The sequence below is a fragment of the Narcine bancroftii genome, chromosome 1 (genome assembly GCF_036971445.1).
Source record: "Narcine bancroftii isolate sNarBan1 chromosome 1, sNarBan1.hap1, whole genome shotgun sequence".
NCBI classification, from domain to species: Eukaryota; Metazoa; Chordata; class Chondrichthyes; order Torpediniformes; family Narcinidae; genus Narcine; species Narcine bancroftii.
In genome coordinates, this window is record NC_091469.1 from 101,441,916 (window position 1) to 101,464,417 (window position 22,502).

General features: G+C 44.2%; 2 protein-coding genes across 2 annotated transcripts in view; one reads left to right on the plus strand and one right to left on the minus strand.

Moving 5' to 3' along the window:
* LOC138761733 (cholesterol 7-desaturase nvd) overlaps positions 1–22,502 on the plus strand; it is a 142,688-nt gene that overhangs the window by 93,425 nt on the left and 26,761 nt on the right. The gene's annotated exons all lie outside the window — the stretch shown is intronic.
* Positions 11,122–22,502, minus strand: part of LOC138761745 (uncharacterized) — a 186,074-nt gene continuing 174,693 nt past the window's right edge. Inside the window, exons 6-9 of the mRNA XM_069934429.1 lie at positions 18,683–18,953; positions 17,304–17,389; positions 15,754–15,911; positions 11,122–12,287 (exon numbers count right to left, since the gene is read on the minus strand). Of these exons, the coding sequence (XP_069790530.1) occupies positions 11,513–12,287; positions 15,754–15,911; positions 17,304–17,389; positions 18,683–18,833 (1,170 nt within the window). The 5' untranslated portion in view covers positions 18,834–18,953 and the 3' untranslated portion in view covers positions 11,122–11,512. The remainder of the gene's footprint in view (positions 12,288–15,753; positions 15,912–17,303; positions 17,390–18,682; positions 18,954–22,502) is intronic.

Consider the following 22,502-nt stretch of genomic DNA (forward strand, 5'->3'; position numbering starts at 1 on the left):
AAACAGGTCAGTTTGGCTCTACTAGTCCCACTGACTCGCATTTGGCCCATAACGCTCCCCACCTCTCCCGTCCATGATTCGGAGCCGAACAGGAGTGTACATAATATATCATGTACAAAACCATACTGATTATTCCAAATCAATTCCTGTTTTTCCAAATAGTTGTATCTCTAAGAATACTTTCTATTAATTTATCCAGCACCGACATCAGACTTACAGGCCTATAATTACCAGGTTTACTTTTGGATCCTTTTTTGAACAACATGAGCCACCCTCCAGTCCTCCAGCACTTCCCTCGTGGCCAGTGATATTTTAAATATTTCTGTTGACGTCTCCACTATTGTTCACTAACCTCCCTCAGGGTCCTAGGGAATATTTTGTCAGGACCTGGAGATTTATCCACCTTGATCTTTTTCAATATAGCCAATACTACCTCCTCATTAATTCTTATTTTATCCATGACCTTCCTACCATATATCTTCACTTCATCTGGCTCAATGTTCTTTTCCTTAGTGAATACTGAAGAAAAAAAATTGTTTAAAATTTTACCCATCTCCTCTGGCTTCACACGGAGCCTACCCCCCTCATCTTCAAGGGATCCAATTTTATCCCTCACTATTATTTTACTTTTAATGTACCTATTAAAAGCCCTTTGGATTTATTTTAACTTGCCTGCCTTTCTAATTTCCTTAAGATTTTTTTTACACTCATATTCCTCAAGCAGTTCATCCATTCCCTGTTGTTTATACCTATGGTACACATCCCTCTTCCTCCAAACCAAATTTCCAATATCTTTTGAAAACCAAGGCTCCCTGCAATTTCTAACCTTTCCTTTAATTGTCATGGGTGACATACCAACTCTGCGCTGTCAGAACTTCTCCTTTGAATAGCCTCCATTTATCAGCTATATCCTTCCCAGAAAATAGCTTATCCCAATCCACACCCTCCAAATCTTTTCTCATCCCCTCGAAATTTGCTTTCTTCCAATCAAGAATCTCAACCTTCGTCCCACCTCTATTCTTTTCTGTTACTAGCCTAAAACTAATACTATTGTGATCACTAGACCCAAAGTGTTCCCCAACACAAACCTTTGTCACCTGACCTATCTCATTCCCTCATAGGAGATCCAAAACTGCCCCCTCTTGAGTTGGTTATTCTATATATTGATTAAGAAAACTTTCCTAAACACACTTAACAAACTCTACCCCATCCAGCCCTCTTACTGTAATGGAGTCCCAGTTAATGTTTGGAAAGTTGAAATCTCCCACAGCTACCGCCTTGTGTTTATTACACATATTCGCAATCTCCTTACAAATTTGCTCCTCTAACTCCGTCAGCCCATTTGGTGGTCTATAATACACTCCCATTAATGTATTCATGCCTTTGCCATTGCTCATTTCTACCCAAATAGCCTCGCTGGACAATCCCACCAAACCACACTGCTACAGCATTGCTAATGTTCTCTCTAATAAGCAATGCAACTCCTCCACCTTTTAACCCCCTGTTCTATCATGCCTAAAACAACAGAATCCTGGAATATTTAACTGCCAAACATGCCCTTCCTGCAACCAAGTTTCATCGATGGCCACAATATCGTATTTCCATGTGGCCATCATGCCTTAAGCTCATCCTCCTTATTTACAATGCTCCTTGCATTAAAATATATGCACTTGAGAGACTGTCTTCCACATATAATCCTTTTGTTTCCAACTACCTTTACCTTCTTCCCTCCATTTATTTTTATGTTCTGTTCCTTCCATTCCTGATATTCTTCCTCCCTACTCTCTGTACTCTCATTCCGATTCCCACACCACCCCCCCCCCACCTGTCAAACTAGTTTAAACTTTCCCCAACAACTCTAGCAAACGTGCCTGCCAGGATATTGGTCCCCCTCCAGTTCAAGTGCAGCTTATTCCTTTTGTACAGGTCAGACTTTCCCTAGAAGAGATCCCAATGATCCAGAAATCTAAACACCTGTCCCCTGCACCAGCTCCTGAGCCACACATTCATCCTCCACAACTTCCTATTTCTACCCTCACTAGCGCATGGCACAGATTGCTAACCTTAAGGTCCTGCTTTTTAACTTCTTTCCTAACTCTATGTAATCCCTTTTCAGGATCTCATCCCCACTTTCAACCATGTCATTGGTCCCAACGTGGACCATGACTTCTAGTCCTCCCCTCCAGAATGCTGTGGACTCAATCAGAGACATCCCTGACCCTGGCACCTGGGAGGCAACATACCAACTGGGATCCCCGATCTCATCCAGCAAACCTCCAATCTGCTCCCCTAACCAGCAAGTCCCCAACTGCAAGAGCTCTTCTCTTTTCCCCCCTTCCCTTCTGAGCCAAGGGTCCAGCCCTGTGCCAGAGACCTGACCTCCATGACTTGCCCCCTGTAGATCATCCCCTCCAAAAGCATCCAAAGCAGTATATTTGTCATATGGAAATACATTGAATGTTATAACACAGTACAGGCCCTTCAGCCCATTATGTTGTGACAACCTATATAAACCTACTCAAAAAACTAAATCTTCTCTGCCCTCTAATTTTCTTTCACTCATGAGACTGTTTAAGGGTGTCTTAAATGTTCCTATTGTACTAGCCTCCACCACTACTTACCCCTGAAGTTTCCCATAAACTTTCCTCCTCTCACTTCATACAGATGTCCCCTGGCATTTTCTACTCTCACCTTGGGGAAAAAGGAGCTGGTTGTTCATCTTATAATTTTGTCACAAATAGCCAAGAATCATAGATCGTAACATTACGCACAATGATAGCTGTCATGTTCTTGCAGGCAGGCTAATTTCCCCTTTATCAATGGTGCTAATGCATTGAACTGGAATTCACTGTCTATGTGTTGTTCAGATGGCTGACTCCTCCCTCACCAATCCCAATATAAACCCTGGTTTTCCCGCCTTATCTCAGATTCACCTGAAGACTATTGCGTCTCCCGGCCATTGATCGTAATCTATTAAAAGTGTGTTTGTACTTCTCATTTTTCTCTGAGTGCAATCAGTCATGTTACAATTTTAATAGGTTAATTTTGAAGCAGGATAGAAGCCCTGTTGAAACCAGGCATGCTCTAGGTCGACCCTCTGTCCCCTGAGGCCCCAGAGGAATTTCCCCCTCACTGGCTGGTGCTTCCAATCCTACCTGACGGCCACACAAGACGTCTTCAACTTGAATGGTCTCCGGAGATCGGCACTTCTCTCTCGAGTCAGCCCCAAAGGGTACACTGTCATCAGAGACTGTGCTACCTACAAGTCAACCACAGAAGACTTGAAGGCCTGTTACATGTGGCCCCAGGATGACGTGTTTGCGAGGCACCGACTCTCTCAACGTTGGCAGCGTCCGGGTGAGTGACTGGATGATTATGTCTTGAACTGTAGGCCCTAGCCAAAAAATGCCACTATGAAGTGGCTACAGCCCGGGTGAGAGAGGAGGGACAAATACAGGACACCCTTGTGGCAGGAGTGAGATCGAGGTATGTGATTCATTGTCTGCTGGAGTTGGGGAAGAAAGACTTGACCAGCACCCTGGACCTGGTGAAAGCGCTTGAACAGGCCCATCTGGGAGCAGATGACCTCATGGGCGAAAGCGGTGCCTTTTTAGAGGACCAGGTCATTGGGGTGCCTGTGACCCCCGCAGCCCAGCGCCGACTGCTGCGGCCATGCACAACTGGGAATGCTACTTCTGTGGCCGATGCCCCGCGAAGAACTCTGTGTGTGCAGGATGTGGTAAGTGAGGACACTGGGTGAAGATCTGGCAGGCTAAAAGGAATCCAAAGAGGCGATCATGTGTGCAACCCATGAATCATCACCCAAGTCCCGAAGTGCTGGCCTCAGCCTCTCCATGCTGCTTGCCGCCAGCATCTCGCTGCACCTCGTGGCGAGACCCACCACAAGAAGTAAAGCATTATGGTAGCCATCTAATCATGCCTCAAGGTTGACACCATCTAGTCCTTTGTCAGATCAAGATGGAGGACAGCCATCTTTCTGTGCTTTGTGATCAATGTCATCTTGTCTGAGCGGACCAAGAGAAGAGAGACAACATCAGCACAGCGAGCGATGGGGTTTCTGGAGTCCTGGCATCAGTCATCCTGGATCAGGCAACACCTCACCAATTGAATAACTTGACGATGGAGGTGAGGGTAAATGGACATTTGACTGATCGCTTAGTAGACTCCACTGAGGCTCTGCAGTACAACTTAAGAGTGTGCCCAACGGACTATTGTATTTTCCTAGTTTCGCGATGATCCAGGGGTATTGTAGAGTTCATCTAACTGTAAAAGTTGGGTGGGGGGGGATTTTTTAAGTTCTGACTGTATGTACTGAAGGATTTGTGTGCTCCTGTGTTGCTGGGCCTGGACTTCCTGTGTCACCTTAAAAGCATGACCATGGAGTACTCTGGCCCACTCCTTCCAATCACGGTGCAGAACGGAAGGTTCCAAAAGCCAGATGTTACATGCAGTCTCTCCATCCTAAATATTGATTCCCCACCCCACCACTGTTTCTGAACCTGACTCCTGATTGTAAACCAATAGCTACAAAGAGCAGGCAATAAAGTGCGGGGGATCAGAACCGAGACACAGCAGCTGCTCAAAGAAAACATAATTGAGCCTAACAACAGCTCATGGAGAACCCAGGTGGTAATTGTGAAAGGAGAAGAAAAGTCCAAGCTAGTTACTGATTATAGCCAAACCCTCCCTCAAATTTTGGACATGGTAAACTAAATTGCGCGGTATCGGGTCTATTTGACAATCGACCTGAAAGATGCATACCACCAGTTGCCGATCCATTCCAAGGACCACCCCTACATAGCATTTGAGGCAGACAGATGGCTCTATCAGTTCTGGAGGGTCCCTTTTGGCATCATTAATAGGATCTCAGTCTTCCAGAGACAGATGGACAAAATGGTCAACGAGTACAAGTAGAAGGCCACCTTCCCTTATCTTGACAACGTCACCATTTCTGGACACTCTCTGGAAGACCATGAAGCCAATCTCCACAGGTTTCTCCTCACAGCCAAGGCCCTGAATCTCACGTTCAACTACAGTAAGTGCATGTTCCGGATGAAACATCTGGTGATCCTGGGCTATGTGGTGGAAATGGCGTAATTAGCCCTGACTCTGACCCCCTGTTAGACCTCCCGGTCCCGAAGACCATGAAAGCCTTAAGGAGGTGCCTAGGCTTCTTCTCACTATGTGGATAAGGTCCACCCCCTCTTAAAATCCACCTCTTTTCCATTATCAGCCAAAGCCCAGATGGCTTTTGACTACGTTCTGAGCTACATCACAAAGGCCACCATGCATGTGGTGGACGAGAATGCATCCTTCCAGATAGAAAGCGATGCATCTGACATAACTCTGGCTGCTAACCTTAACCAGGTGGGCAGGCTGGTTGCCTTTTTCTCCCGCATCCTATAAGGTCATGAGCCTCCGATCCCATCGGTGGAGAAAGAGTCTCAAGCCATTATAGAGGCCATCAGGCACTGGAGGATTACCTAGCCAGCAGAAAATTTACACCACTCACTGACCAGCGATCGGTGGGATTTATGTTTAATAATGCAAAAAGGTGAAAAATAAAGAACGATAAGATCATTCGGTGGAGGATTGAACTCTCCACCTACAATTAATGCATAGCATACAGGCCAGGTACTCTCAATGAACCTCCAGATGCTCTGTCAAGATGAGCTTTGCCACATAGGCATCTCTGGCATGGCTCATTTCCTCAAGGCACATAACCAGCCCTACTCTGTTGAGGACATCAGGGAAATGACCAGGTCCTGCCAGGTGTGTGTGGAATGCAAGCGCACTTCTACCACCCCGACAAAGCGCACCTGTTAAAGGCATCCTGCCCCTTTGAGTGATTCAGTGTCAGTTTCAAGGGTCCCCTCCCTTCCACCAATGGAAATGTGCACTTTCTTAGTGTCATCAATGAGTTCTCACGTTTCTGTTTGCCATCCCCTGTCCAGACATGACCACCACTATGGTCATCAGGTCCTTGAACTCTATTTTAACCCTGTTTGGGTATCCCAGCTTTATCCATAGCGACAGGGCTTATCATTTATGAGCCAAAAGCTATGCCAGTACCTGCTTGTAAGGAGCATTGCCTCAAGCAGGACAACTAGCTACAATCCCTGGGGGTACTGACAAGTTGAAAAAGAGAACATGACTGTGTGGAAGACCGTGAAATTGGCTCACTGGTCCAAAGGCCTTCCAGATTTATACCGGCAAGAAGTGCTTCCAACAATGCTCCATTCCATTAGGTTGCTTATCTGCACAGTGACCAACTCCTCACGAGCTTATGTTTATGTTCCAGAGGAAATCCACATCTGGGACTATTATCTCGCCTTGGCTTATGGCACCAAGGCCAGTCCTGCTGAGAAAACACGTAAAGAGGAGCAAGACAGACCCCCTGATCAAGCAACTGCTGCACACCAACCCAATGTAAGCCTACGTGGTGTACCCTGATGGCAGAAAGGACGCCGTCTCGATCAGAAACCTGGCACCTGCCAGAACTGAGGATTCGATGCCTCAAACGAGCCGGGAACTACTGAGTACCCCACTCAGGATCCCGGAGGACACTGCTAGGGAAGTGGTCCAAGCCACTCCATGACTTGAGCCGGAGCCCTCGAGACTCACTCACCTTGTATCACAAGGGGTCCAGGAAGCCCAAAGTCCTTCACTACTGAGGCGCTCAACCAGAATGACCAGATCCCCGACAGACTTAACTTGTAAATATTTGTAAACTATTCGTTTTTTTAAAATTAATGATCTGTTTTACACTCATAGGCTCAATTCTGAAGGAAGGGGTGAATGCAGTGAACTGGAATTCACTGTGTGTGTGTTGTTCAGATGGCTGGCTCCTCCCTTGGCTCCACCCTCACCTACCCCAATATGAACCCTGGTTTTTCCACCTTACCTCAGATTCACGTGAGGACTATTGTGTCCACCGGCCATTGATTGCAAGCTATTAAAAGCATTTTTGTACTCCTCACTTGTCTCTGAGCGCAATCAATTGCGTTACAGCTAACTGTGACTGTTTGTGGACAAATGGCATCTTCAGTAGAGTGTCTGTGATTAATTATTTTTCTGCCCTGATTGTTGGTACCTGTGCCTTGTTTTCACACTCCTCTGGTTTACGCTCCAGCTCATTCAGAGCATTCTTATGCCAGCACTCCAAACTGCGTATGTGAGCATGCTGCTGTGAACGTAGAGAAGCCAACCTGTTGACCAGATCACGCTTAACTACTATTTCCTCGCAAGTTGGTTTGACAGTTAGCCACGGAGCCTGCATCACGATCTGTGGGAGAACAGGAAATTCTGAACAGTGAGGAAGAAGTGATGGTACCCATCTCTTGCAGTTATTGATTCTCCCTCCTATGTTATGAATGATCCAGGCCCAATTATTCACTGCCTTTCAGACACCAAGATCCTGCCCCAACCCCTTGGTGAAAAAATAATCACATAATTTTCCCCCTATTCTTTAAATCCCCAGATTTTGTCGTGATTTGCTACAAAATAAATTATGCCAGTTTTCCTTTCTTCCCTCATAGTCATTAATCAGGCCTAGCAACATTCCCTAAAGTTTCCTGGACAGTCTTTGCTTGTTTTCTTATAGTCTCTATGCAGTGCAGTGACTAGATTTGATCCTCATGTTCTTGCTGTCTTGCTGTTACCTAACCAGTTTCGGGCAGCTCTAACAAACTGGTTACTGCTGACCATGGTTGGGGGGAGGGGGGGTGGGGATGTGGTGAGGTCCGTCAAACTGCATCAGCACACCCTTAAGCTAGCACTGGAAATCCAGCTCCAGTAATGACGGTTGTGCAGAGGTGGGGCATCACCAGCAGCTTGATATTTTTATATTCCATGTCCCTCACAGTTAGGGTCATGGGGCAACACTCGTGGATTTCCACAGAGAAGGATTTAGAGACTAGCGCTACCTTGCACTTCGCCAGGGACACAGTTAAGGAATAATGTTTGGCCGTGCCTGGTGTATAAAATTCTCAGTGCTTCCCATGTCAAACAGGCAGCCTGTGGTGTGGCCATTTTCCTCAATGTCCATTATACATCATGCCAGCTGGTATCGTCTGCCCTGGTCCGGCACAATGGAGGTGAACGTCAGCTCACTGTCCGAGTCACTGCCGCTATATTGTTGGGATAGCTGCCGCCAAGAAGGCCACCCAGGGAACGTGAAGATGGCTGCCCCCATGGATTGTACATGGTGGAGTCCTGAAGAGAAACTGGATGTGACGTCACCCTGTGTCATCACATGCTGGTTCCGGATGTTCAGTTGTCAGCTATTGGAAATGACATCAGAAGTGGGTCGGCCCAAGCTGGTGACGTGGATCGCGGTCCACTGCTAGAGTGAGGTTTAGAGCGGCATACCTTGGCGTAGCGCCCTTTCCTCTGGCAGTTTGAGTAGGTCATGCTACAGGCCGGACAGTACTTCCGCAGGTGTTTGTTTTGGCTGCAGTAGTTACACCTTGTTTGCTCGGAGGTGGCAGCTGCAGTCAGAGGCCCAAGTTCCGAGATGGCGTCACCTGTTCTCCCCACCTGGTGGCCGTGTGGCCTGCTGAGTAGGCCTCCACATTCTTTTGAGCAGTCTCCAGCAATCAGGCCATCTGCACCACTTCTTGAAAGGACTAGTCGCTTTTCTCCAGGAGTTGCTCCCTTATGTGATGGGAGTGGAAGCCCGTGACTAGCCTGTCGCGTATGAGTTCCTTCTGGTAGGTCACTGCAGTCACATCCCAGCACCTGCAAGCTCAATCCAGCTCCTGCATGGCCCTTATAAAATTGTCGACCGATTCACCAGGGCCCTGGCATAGGGTGCCCATTTGGTAGTGGGCATACATAGCGTTCATCAGGGCTCTGTATTGCTATCACAGTAGGGCCATTGCCTCATTGAACTCTTTATAGTCATGGATTATTTGATATGCTTGGTGGCCCAGAGCAGGTCATATCAATCACCATCAGCTATTATCTTGTGGCGCCTCATGTAGGCCTTCAAGCAACATGGCCACAAATCAAATCTGATGGAGGCCTCTGGTTCTTTTGGATTGGTTTCCAGCTTCTCCATTTTAATCAACTTGTTCATGGCAATTAAAATTCTGATTAATAAATTGTGGCACGATCAATGACCATCCACATGCATGAAGCAAGTAGTCAAAGGCTTTATTAATCATAAAACCTTGGCATGCCTCTACATGCTGCTGGCTCATGTCCAAGGCAGGTATGAGGGAGGAGCCTTGGTCTCTCAGCCTTTATTAGGGATCTTACAGGGAGGAGCTACAAGTACAGAAGGCGAGCTAGCCTGCCCAGGCCGGTGAGGTCAATACAGCATTTCATCACAGTATTCTGTGCAAATAAAGGCATGTATTTCACATTATTTGCTTATTCCACTTCCTAGAGAGATCACTGGAGGTGCACTTCCAGATCCTTCTGCTCCCTTATGTTTTCTACGAACTATTGTCTACTCCCTTGTCTTGAATGTTTGCATACTACTCCAGACTGAATTCCATTTGCCACTTTGGCATGCACCTGCTCAGTCCCTTGACATTTTCCTGCATCCCAGAATTTCTCCCTCACTATTAGACTGACAACTTCAGCATCATTGATAAACTTCATCAATTAAAAACAGAGTTAATCAAAAGATTAACTCACAGCATGCAGCCATTCAGACTCCAATCCTCATTGCCCTTCATCTTCTCTCTGTGAGCTACTTTTGTATCTAATTTGCTATCTTCCCCCTTTGGATTTAGATTTCTACATTACTGATTAACCTTCAATGTGGAATGTTTGGGTGAACTCTCATCAACACATTACTTTCTCAATCAAAAATTCATACCATTTGTTAGTTATGACTTTCCCTCAACAAATCCATCCTGTTCGTGATAAACCTGAACCTTTCTGTACTGCTAATGAACTGCCTCCAAGTACTTACCATCAATATTGGATTGATTGGTCTGTGGTTATTCAGTCTGCTCTTTTTTGGCCTTTTACCAGCCACAGAACCACAAAACCTTCTAATCCCATAGCACCATGCCTGTGGGTTGAGAGAACTGGATCGTCACAGTAAAAACATAGAGATGCTGGAGGAACTCAACAGATTTCACAGTGTCCATAGGCGGTAAAGATATAGAAGATAAAGGAGGTAAAGATATAGAACTGATATTTTGGGCCTGAACTTGAAGAAGGGCTCAGGTCTGAAATACTGATAATATATATTTACCTTCTGTAGATGCCTTGGGACCTGCTGAGTTCCTCCAGCATTTATGTGTTTTTACTATAATCACAGTGTCTGCAGACTTTTGTGTTTCATTCGCAGCCTATGTCACAGCCTATGTTATTTGTTCCCTGTTCCTTGAGGGGACCTCGATCACAACATTATTCTGACCTGGTGATTTAACCATGTTTCAAAATGCTAAACCTTCTTGTCCCATTTCTGTATGTTTATAATTTTCATCAATATCTTCTCCTAAATGTCAACTCTGCTTCATTCCCTTTGTTTTGTAAAACAAGGTGCAGATTATTTATTCACAATCCAAATGTCTTTTGCCTCCACACAAGGAATATTGTTAGAACTGAATCTTTACTTTCACATAATTATAAAAGTTATTTGGATTTACCTTGGGTTTACCATCAAATATATATTATTACCACAAGCTTCCCATTTTTGCCTTATGCAACCTTGCACGTTTCACAACGTTCCATGGAGTCTCGAGTTGGCAACTCCACCTTCGCCTTTCATGGGAAGATTTTTTAACAATTGTCTACTTGATTAAATTATTATGATCATTTTGAACAATCCTGTTCATTTATCTTTTCATAACAGGCAGTATCCCCTTCCCTAAATTCACCAAATTCCCAAACTTTGCAGCCAATTGTTCAAAGATGATTTGAGAGAATTTTTGGAGGTCTATGTTCAGTTGAACTGATTAAAGGAATGGAGAGATCCTCTGTCCTGGTCACTGGCTCTTCTGTGTTCTTTGGAAAATCCATAATATTGCATCTTGTGAACAGCACAATCACAGGAAGGTATTGTTAAACTGAAGCTGCAAAATATATCTGGAATGTTGAGTGTTACATACACAATTGTTTCCATGGAGGGTTGGGAAGGAAGGGACCAAATGTAAGCAAAGGTGATGAACCTAGAATTACAACTTAGAGTTTGGCTGGAGGACCTGTGACTGTGTGATCTAATGAAACTCCCCTCATACGATTCAACTTCCACTGACAGTAATGAATAAGTTCCCTGTTATATCTAGCTACCTAATAACTGTTACCTGCCACTGCCAAGTAATTGTTCCTATTACAAGATATCTCCCCCCCTCCACCCTATGTTTATCTATCCTCCTTAACTTACTATTTCAGAATCTTCCTCTTTTCTTAGGGTTCTTAAGAACAAACTAAGAAATTGTACTGTAGTTTCCTTTTTTCTCTTTTATTATCTTCTCCTGCTAGTTTATTGGGAGGTAGTCATCCATAGTTATTATTCTATTTGCTATGATTAATAACATCTGCTCTTGTCTATGAGTCCTGTCTGTGTTATAATTTCAGTAGCTTTCTTTCTCACTGAATTGGTCTTTGCCTGGTGCCTCAGTATCTGTAACGGTTTCAGAGTACGTAGGCACACTTTTGAGTTTCCAGATGCCATTCTCTCTTCTGTCGATCTCTGAGCACTCTGTTCAGATAGTTTATCATTTGCTAGTGAGGCTTCCCATGGACCATCTCTGATTCTCATGTTTCTTCTTGTAGCCATTTTGCATGAATTTTGTTTCATTTTCTTGACTCTTGCATTTTTTTGAGGACTCTGCATGATTTTCCTGGTCCTCTCTGCAGGTGTTTCCTGAGAACCCGGTCTATCTTTCTTGCCTCTCAAAGTGTCTGTTAAAGGTTCCAGTGGGCCCTGACAAGATTGTTCTTCTCTTTGTGCCAAACTTTCCTGCTCACCTGCTGATAACAAATTTTCCTGAGGGCTCTGCTTCATTTGTCCATACATCAATGCTGAAGATTCCTGAGATTGCCCTATGGACTGATCCTCCCTCACTAACAAAGTTTCCCGAGATTCCCATATGGACAGATCTTCTCCCAGCACCAGATTTTCCTGAGGTCCCTGTATTGACTGAACCTCTCCCAGTGCCGAAGCTTCCTGAGAGTCTTGTGTAGATTGTTGCACTCTGATATAAGCTGAAGTGTGATCCTGAGGGTCCAGTTTACATTGACAATCTGGTGACTGTGGATGTAGGGCAAGGAAAAGGTTGAGACTCCCCCGTAACAGTGACCTGTGAAATAAAGGGAAAATTAGAACCATAGAACACTACAGTGTAAAAACAGGCCATTCACCCCTTCTAGCCCATGCCAAAATATCATTTTGCTAGTCCCAGCAACCTGCACCCAGTCCATACGCTCCTGACCTATCCCATCCATGTATCTATCAAATTTATTCTTAAAACTCAAGAGTGAGTCCTTATTTATCATGTCAGATGGCAGCTAGTTCCACACTTCCACCACTTTCTGAGTGAAGAAATCCCCCTCATGTTTCTCCTAAACCTTTTGTAATGGTATGGATTGTATATACTCATTGGCCAGTAAAGGCACGGGCTGGCCTGCCCCCTGATGACACTCTCCCCTGGACTCCTCCCCTGTGGCCTAGGTCATAAAGGTTGAGCCACATCTCCTTTTCCTGCACTTCCCTAGCTTGGATCTGGGCCAGCACAAGTCTTATGTACAATAAAGCCTATCGTTCCCCTCAGTCTTGGTCTTTGTAATAATTGGGGCAACTGGTAGTCCCCAGCACCTTTCCCCTTTTCACCCTGAAGCCATGTCCTCTCGTAATTATCTCTCCTAATCTAAGTGGAAAGAGCCTACTTGTATTTACTCTGTCTATATCCCCCCTCATAATTTTATAAACCTCTATCAAATCTCCCCTCATTCTTCTATGTTCCAAGGAATAAAGTCCTAATCTGTTTAATCTTTCCCTGTAATTCAACTCCTGAAGACCCAGCAACATCCTAGTTAATCTTCTCTGAACTCTTACAATCTTACTTTATCCTTCCTGTAGTTAGGTGACCAGAAATGCATATAATACTCCAGATTTGGCCTCACCAATGTCTTATACAGTCTTACCATAACATCTCAACTCCTATACTCAGTACTTTGATTAATGAAGGTCAAGATGCCAAAAGCTGTCTTTATAATCCAGTCTACTTATGACACAACCTTCAGAGAATTATGTATCTGTATTCCCAGATTCCATTGCTCCTCCATACTCCTCAGTGCCCTACCATTTAGTGTATGTGTCCAAACTTGGTTTGTCCTTCCAAAATGCAACACCTCACACTAGTCTGTATTAAATTCCATTTGCCATTTTCTGGCCCATTTTTTCTAGATGGTCCAGATCCCTCTTCAAGCTTTGAAAACCCTTTTCACTGTCCAAAACACCTCCAATCTTGTAATCAGAAACCTTGCTGATCTAATTTCCCCCATTATCATCCAGATCATTGATATAGTCAACAAACAACAATGGTCCCAGCACAGAACCCTGAGGCACACTAGTCACAGGCCTCCAGTCTGAGAAGCAATAATCCACTACCACTCTCTAACTTCTCCCATACAACCAGTTTTGAATCCAATTTACAACTTCTCCATGGATACATAGTGTCTGAACCTTCTGAACTAACCTCCAATGTGGACCTTGTTAAAGTCTATGTAGACAACAACCATTTTCTTGGTAACCTCCTCAAATACCTCTATAAGATTCATTAAACATGACTCACCATGCACAAAGCCATACTGACTATTCTTAATCAGCCCTTGGCTATCCAAATACTCTCAGAACACCTTCAAATAATTTACCTACTACTAACATCGGGCTCAGTGGCCTATAATTTCCTGGTTTATTTTTGGAGCATTTTTTTTAAACAACACAACAACATGAGCTACCTCCAATCCTCTGGCACCTCACCTGTGGCTAAGGCCTTTTTAAATATTTCTGCCAAGGCCCTGCAATTTCTACACTAGTCTCCCTCAAGATCCAAGGGAATATCATGTCAGGTCCAGGGGATTTATCTTCCTTTATTTCCTGTAAGGCAGCAAACACCTCCTCCTCTTCTTTAATTTCTATATGTTCCATGACACTACTGCTTGTTTCCCTTCCTTCCTTATGCTCTATGCCAGTTTCCTGAGTAAATACTGATGCAAAAAAAATGTTTAAGATCTCCTGCATCTCATGAGGTTCCACATATAGACGATCACTCTGATCTTCTAGGGGACCAATTTTGTACCTTACTATCATTTTACTCTTAATAAACTTGTAGAAACCCTTCGGGCTTACTTTCACTTTGTCTGCCAAAGCAACTTCATGCTTTCTTTTAGTATTCCTGATTTCTTTCTTGAGGTTTCACTTGCAATTTTATACTCCTCAAGTACCTCATTTGTTCCATGTTGCCTACTGTTATACACTGCTTTCTTCTTTCAAACCAGATCCCCAATATCTCTCAAAAACCAAGGTTCCCAAAATATTATCATTTTGCTTTTGATCCTGACAGGAACATACAAACTCTGTACTCTCAAAATTTCTCCTTTGATGGTCCTCCACTTACCTCGCACATCCTTGCCTGAAAACAACCTATTCCAATCTACACATTTTAGATCCTTTCTCATTTCCTCTAAGTTGGTCTTTCTCCAATTTAGAATCTCAACTCATGGCCCAGACCTATTTTTTTCCATAATTAACTTGAATTAATGGCATTATGATCACTTGACCCCTCGACATACTTCTGTCACCTGTCCTGTCTCATTCCCCAATATAAGATCCAGTACTGCAATCTCTCTAGTTGGTACCTCTATACATTGATTTAGCAACAAACTCCAATCCATCCAGGTCTTTAACATTTTTGGAGTCCCAGTCAATATGTGGAAAGTTAAAATCTCCTGGTATTACAACTCTATGTTTCCTGCAGCTGTCTGCTATCTCCCTACAGATTTACTCCTTCAATTCTCGCTGACTATTGGGTGGTCTATAATACAACCCCATGAGTTTTTAGTTGATAAACTGGATATTCCTCAATGAATTTTTAACCCATCCACAAATAGCAAAATCTTCTCCAGCAAAATGTTGCACAATCAGTGTACTCTCAATCATTAGTAAAGTGATGGGAGATGTGAACAGTGCTATGAAATAACAATTCTTCAATTTGAGAAGCATTTGACAGTGTAGTCATGTTGCATTGGTCAAGCTAAGTTCAATGGGAATCAGGGGGAAACCACTCCAGTAGTTGAAGTCATACACTTCAAATAGGAAGTTTAGGGGCCAATCATTCCTCCTCCAGGATATCATGTCAGGAATTCCTCAGGGCAGTGTCGTCAGGCAAACCATACTCAACTGCTGTATCAGTGACCAAACTTCCATTACAAGGTCAGAGGTGGCGATCTTCACTTTGTCAAGCATTCATCATCTTCCCCCTTTCAATTGTTCAATGGGAAACATTCCAAGCCTGCAAGTTCATCATACATACTTCCTGTGAAGGGAGACCTGAGAGAGTCAAAAGCCCTGCTCTTTGCAACAAAGATCATGTTAATTATAAGAGGAGTGAATTGCATGCATCTCCATTCTGTAACTACACTGAATGAAGTCAATTGCACCACAGACAGTTGTAGTGGAACAATTAAGGAGATAGGCTCCTTCAATCCTTTATGTGTCACTGTGTTAAGCAGTACAATTTGACTAATGCCAGAGTGTGTACGCACTTGTTCTTGTTCCTCGGGTTGTGGAACAAGAAGTGTCCAGCCTGTTCGTATCCAATAACCTGCAGAAAATCTCTAAGGTGTGGTTGGTTCCAGAGTGTGGCAACTCCTTTTTCCATTAATCTAGGGCACGCCATGGGAGATGACTGAGATTTTTCCAGCTATAAGAGGACAAAAGGGAGAAGATTAAATTTCTGAATCAAAGAATAGACAGTGACACCACTAATCAATTGGATAACATCCTTGTTCTTCTGTCAGAACATAATAAATAGAATTGGACATTGGCCACACAGCCACCTTGAGTCTGCTCCACAGTAAAATCAAGTCTGATCCTGTGTCTCCCCTCCATGTTCTCATCCAACTCTTAGTATTCAAGAAAGAATTAATCTCATCTCTGACTATCCATAGCTCTCTGAGGAATAAAATTCCCAAGACTTACAACCCTCTGCATAAAAAAAACCTCTAAGTCCTAAAGGGCTCAATCTATTCTTGACTAATACTTTGGCATAAAGCCTCAGATAAATTACTCACTGTTACTCTTTACATTAAAAACTGTTAAATTTGCCAAATCTGATTTTCCATTTGTTGATTTTGTCACTGCTAGAAATGATAGAATTGTCTTATTGTTCTTTTCTCACATTCATAGTGACAGATTCCTGCATTTTGGTGGAAATGGCTCATTGGTATATACAGTAAAACCCCCAGTATCTGGCACCTAAGGGGATTGGTAGATGCAGGATAGGTAAATTTTCTAGTTGCTTGAGATTTCATGTTGTATGAATTGGCAAACTAACAGTGAGTATTTTTTTACCTATTTATTTTCCACAATTTTTTTGCCGGTAACTTTAATTCCAGATAACAAGGTATTTTTTTTAGTTTCCTGCTATTTTTCTCTTCCTCCTTTCATAAAAGTTGGGGACTACACTTTCCATCTTCCAATCTACCATATGTCAGATGACTTTGTACATTCATTACCAATGTGAATCATTGATGAAACTATTAGAATAAAACATGATCGTTTATGGGAAATCATGTGTTGAACAGACCCTTGAAATCTATTGCCATAAGATGAACACTGCAATATGGTCCCCAGACCAGTACTGCCTGGTCTGTTCAGCTCACTCCAACCTCTCCATATTTAGTCTTGGCAACACCCTGGTGCATCTCCTCTGCATCCCTTCCAACTGGGGTTTGCAGTGTGTTGACACTGAAAGAGTGACCAGTCTCATCATGGTTCTTTTACCAAAGTCACAGCATCCAGGATTTTCAGGCAGTGCGAGGGAATGGGGCAGGATTAATGTCTACTAAATAAATATTAAATAAGGCCATAGATAAGCTTTTAAACTAAACAGTGGTTGGGAAGATTCTAGTGGGAGGAAAATAAAGGGAAAGAACAAGGTGATTTGCAAAGTGGTGAAAAGAGTTGTGTCGGGGCAATAGTTAAAAGAGAAGGGAAGGTAGCCAAAAGGAAAAACTGAAAGCTTCAGCTGGACTGTGTTCCAGCAACAACCTGGGCAAGGCGTGAGGGAAACAAGGGATCAAATTGTACATACCAAGGTGATGAGCTGCTCTAAAATGTCACAGGACAGGGGAAGGATCCAGATTAAGGCATTCACACACTGACTGCACACACTGAGATCTAAAACCACATAGAAATACAAAAGAATTAAACAAGAAAGTCTACAGATGCTGAGAATGTAATTAGTATGCAAAATTGCTGGAGAAACTCATCAAGTCATGTACCTGCCTGCTTTTTGCTTATACTTTGATGAAGACTCAAGCCTGAAACATTGTTAACATTTCCTTACTACCCAAGGAAAGGTGCATGAAATGCTAAGTTTCTCCAGCACTTTCATCTCTTCAAAAATAAACATACAAGCAGGATGAATCAAATCAATTTTTAACACTCTCATCTCCCAGAGTATCAACATTTATATTTCTCGATCACTGGTGTTTGGCAGGTGCAGGTTGTACAGATCAGGCCTTGGTTTAATACCATCAACAATGTAGCATTTTCTCAGTTGCACATTGACTTGCCAACCACCCCCCCCCCCCCACCTTATGTTTGTGAATATTGCTGTGACAAAAATAAATATATTAATAAAATATTGTTACCACTTTTAAATTCATCAAGAGACAAATAGATTGGCAGATAGAAAGGCTTTAAAGAAAATTTTAAGAGAGGATCGAGTGAAGGTATGGATGTGTGAAAGAAGTAGAGTGGGAGTGTTGGTTTGTGATGAAGGAAGAGTAGGGGTGCTGGTGTGTGACGGAGGTAGAGAGGGAGTGTTAATATGTGATGGAGATAGAGAGGGGGTGCTGGTGTATGACAGTGGTAGAGAGAGGGTGCTGGTGTGTGATGGAGGTAGAAAGGGGGTGTTGGCATGTGACGGAGGAAGAGTGGGGGTGCTGGTGTATGACAGAGGAAGAGTAGGGGGTGTTGGTGTGTGACAGAGGTAGAGAGGGGGTGTTGGTGTGTGACAGAGGAAGGAAGGGGCTGTTGGTGTGTGATGGAGGTAGAGTGGGTTGTTGGTTTGTGACGGAGGTAGAGTGGTGTGTGATGGTGGTAGAGAGGGGATGCTGGTGTGTGAGGGTGGTAGAGAGAGAGTGCTGGTGTGTGACGGAGGTAGATAGGGGGTGTTGGTGTGTGACGGAGGTATTTTTGTGTGATGGAAGTAGAGAGGGGTTGTTGGGTGTGACAGAGGTAGAGAGGGGGTGTTGGATGCGACGGAAGTAGAATGGGAGTGCTGGTGTGTGACGGAGGTAGAGAGAGGGTGTTGGTGTGTGATGGAGGTAGACAGGGCATTAGCGTCTAATGGAGATAGAGAGTGTGTTGATGTGAGATGGATGATAGTAACATAGATTTAACCAGCTGATAGACTGTACCCACAGCAGGTTGTCTGAGAATAAAAACTATGTGTTTGAGGCTGACCAATAAGAGCATCAACAACTTTCTGTGCATCTCCGATCAGTCTTTGCAGATTCCAGTGTGGGAAGAGAACAGCCACTGGATGGGCATTGAAATGGATGGGGAAGAATTCTTTGCAACATTGACACATGTTGTCCTTCCCCTTGTCAGCCATACAGTCCTGTTCTCCACTTTGGATGGGTGGGGTGCCAATGACTGGAAGTGAAATCCCAACAATTTAAGCAAGGGGTAGACCCCGGGAATATATCTGCAGTCAATCTCACTGTGCAATGACCTATGAAGAAATAAAAAGGTTATCAGAATTAATGTTTCATAAAGTTATTGTCATATACTTAAGTAAAATGTATTGAGATACCAGTATAGAAAACCTTTGGTGGTCTTGAAGTCATATGATTGTAAGGGTAAGGTGGGGAGGTACAAGATAGTCATTGGGGAAAAAATATTGTTCTTGAACCTAATGGTGCTGTACTTCAGGCTTCTGTACCTCTGCCTGAAGGGGGCAGAAAAAAGAGAGAAGCTGACAGTCAGACCAACCACAGTTACTTATTTACAGTGCATGTACCTCACTGATCAAACTCCATTAGTCATTAGCTCTCCCAAGTGATGTCATTCAATCTGCTGTATTCACACTGAATCCCAACATTGCCTCCCAGCCTCCGTCTCCCAGCCTCCGCCTCCTAGCCTCCATTTCCCAGCCTCCGTCTCCCAGCCTCCGCCTCCTAGCCTCCATTTCCCAGCTTCCATCTCCCAGCCTCCGCCTCCCAGCCTCCGCCTCCCAGCCTCCGCCTCCCAGCCTCCGCCTCCCAGCTTCTGCTTCCCATCTACTCTCAACGACTGACCATTGCTACTGACCACTCTTGCACATACTGTTTCTTAGATATCACAATTTTCTCTATTACTAATTTAATTTTGTTTGCTCATTTTACTTTCCCCACAACAAATTTAATTTTGAAGATAAAGATTTTAAGGCCACTTTTCCACTCATCCATTTTAAATATAGTGACCTGAGTTCTTCTAGCATCTTATTTTTGCCGACTATATCAGTAATCAAACCCAGTCAACACAATTTTATGAAATTTAATAATGTTTGAAAAATTTGCTTGAATCCTATGAGGATGCAACAGGGAGAAATGACACAGCAGACCCTGTAAATGGAATGATTTCAAAAGATCATTTCACCATGTGCCAAAAAGGAGATTGGTGCATAAAGGGTTGAAAATCTGCTGCCTCATAGAAAGCAGAGAGCTGGAATAAATGGTTCTTTTCAGACTAGAAGGAGGTAACTATTGGAATAACACAGGGATCAGTTCTTTGCCCATAAGAACTGATCCCTGAGAAAGAATCTAGAATGCGTGGATTGGGATAAGTTGTTTTCTGGCAACTATGTACAAGGTAAGTGGAGGACTTTTGCAGTGAACTAGGATTCACTGGTAGTGTGTTGTGCTGATGTGTGGCTTCGCCACCCAGCTTTGCCCCCATCTGTTCACATATAACCCTGGTTTCCCGCCTAAACCCAGAACCCTTCCAAAGACGACTGTGAAACACTACCCATAATAAAAGTGTTTGCTCTCCCTCCATTCGTGAGAGCTTTTATTCGCACTACAATTTTATTAGCTTGTTTCGTAAACGATGGAAGCGCTTCTCAAGCCAGGTCTGCTGCTGATAGACCCTCTGTCCTCCGACACCGCTGAAGAGTTCACGTACTGGGTAGGCTGCTTCCAGGCCTACCTGAACGCAACCAGAGATATTTCCACACCGATGAGCTCAGAAAGTCCACACTCATTTCAAGGATAGGAACAAAAGGGTATGCAGTCATTGGGGACTGCTCTACATATGACTCTGCCATCGAGGCGTTGAAGGCTCAGTTTGAAATGGAAGGCCCCTAAAATCATAAGCTACATGCAGCCTCTCCACACTGAAATATTGGCCCCCCCCCCACCGCTCTTCCCGAATCTGTCGTCAGACTGCAAACCTATTGCTACCAAGAGCAGGAGGTACAGCAAAGCAGACTGAGATTTCATAAAGTCTGAGACACAATGTTTGCTCGATGAAGGTATCATCAAACCTAGCACCAGCCCGAGGAGTAGTAGTTAAGGGGGATAACAAGTCTAGGCTAGTAATTGACTATAGCCAAATTATTAATCGGTACACACTCCTGGAACCATATCCCCTGCCTCAAATTTCGGACATGGTGAATGATATCGCGCAGTATCAGGTCTATTCAGACGTCGACCTAAAAGCTGCTTATCACCAGCTGCCAATCCATTCCAAGAACCATCCATATATGGCATTTGAGGCTAATGGTCATCTCTATCAATTCCAGAGGGTCTCTTTCAGTATCACTAATGGGGTTTCTATCTTCCAGAGGCAGATGGACAGAATGGTGGATGAGTATGGGATAAAGGCTACCCTCCCCTACATCGATAATGTCACCATCTGTGGCCACAACTTGGAAGACCACGACGCCAACCTCTAGAGTTTTCTCCATGTGGCGAAAGCCCCGAACCTCACTTATAACTCTGACAAGTGTGTGTTCAGGACTAAACTACTGGCTATCCTTGGCTACATGGTGGAGAATGGCATCATTGGTCCTGATCTTGATAGGGTGTTTCCCCCATTAGAGCTCCCCATTCCTAGGACCATGAAGGCTTTGAGGAGATGCCTGGGGTTTTTCTCATATTATGCCCAGTGGATCCCTCAATAAGCTGATAAGGTTTGCCCTCTCTTAAAAGCCACTAATTTCCCTCTCCCGGCTGAAACCCAATGGCTTTTAACTACCTCCAGAATCACATTGCGAAAGCTGCCATGCACACAGTGGACAAGAATGTACCTTTCCAAGTGGAAGGTGATGCTTTGGACGAAGACCTGGCCGCTATCCTCAACCAACCAGGCAAGCCAGTTGCATTTTTTTCTCAGACATTACAAGGCCATAAGCTTCGGAATCCATCTGTGGAAAAGGAGGGTCAAGCCATTGTAGAAGCCGTGAGGCACTGGAGACATTACCTGGCTGATAGAAGATTTACGCTCCTTACTGACCAGTGCTTGGTCGCATTCATGTTTAATAATGTCAAGAGGGGCAAAATCAAAGATGCTAAGATGGCTAGGTGGAGAATTGAGCTCTCCACCTACAATTATGACATTGCCTATTGGTCAGGAGCTCTTAATGACCCTCCAAACCAGAGGAAGCTGTGCCTCTGCACACACTAGCCAACTGTGGTCTCTGCATAATGAGCTTTGTCATCCAGGGGCTACCTGCATGTCTCATTTTGTCAAGGCACGCAATCTGCCCTACTTCATTTAAGATGTCAGGGAAATGATTACTCCTCAAATGCTCCTATTCAGTTTCAAAAGGAGGTTGGCATCGGGAACTACACTCCCAACCTGGCTCACTACTCCTGGTCCAGTCCTTCTCAGGAAGCACAACCAACCCCCCTGGTGGAAAGGAGTACCAGATGGCAGGGAGGAGGCTGTCTCCAAAAGGGACCTGGCACTCCCTGGAACAAATGCCCTGGAGCTCATTCTCGCCACCCCCAGTCAGGGCCTCAGGGGATCCGGTTCAGGAAGAAAGTGCATCCTCCTCTACCACTGAGCCGGAGATCCAGCCTGCCTCTCCTCCCTCACAAGGGGACCAGGAGACCCAAAGAGTCCAACGCCCCCTGGTGTTAAGGTGTCTTAGAATCTCCAGATCCTCGGACCACTTAAATCTCTAAATTTGTAAATAACTGTATATTTTTCAACTTTTTTTCTGAACCCATGTTCTCTGTCTTTATTCACACACCCTAAATTCTACAGGAAGAGGTGAATGCAGTGAACTGGGATTCAC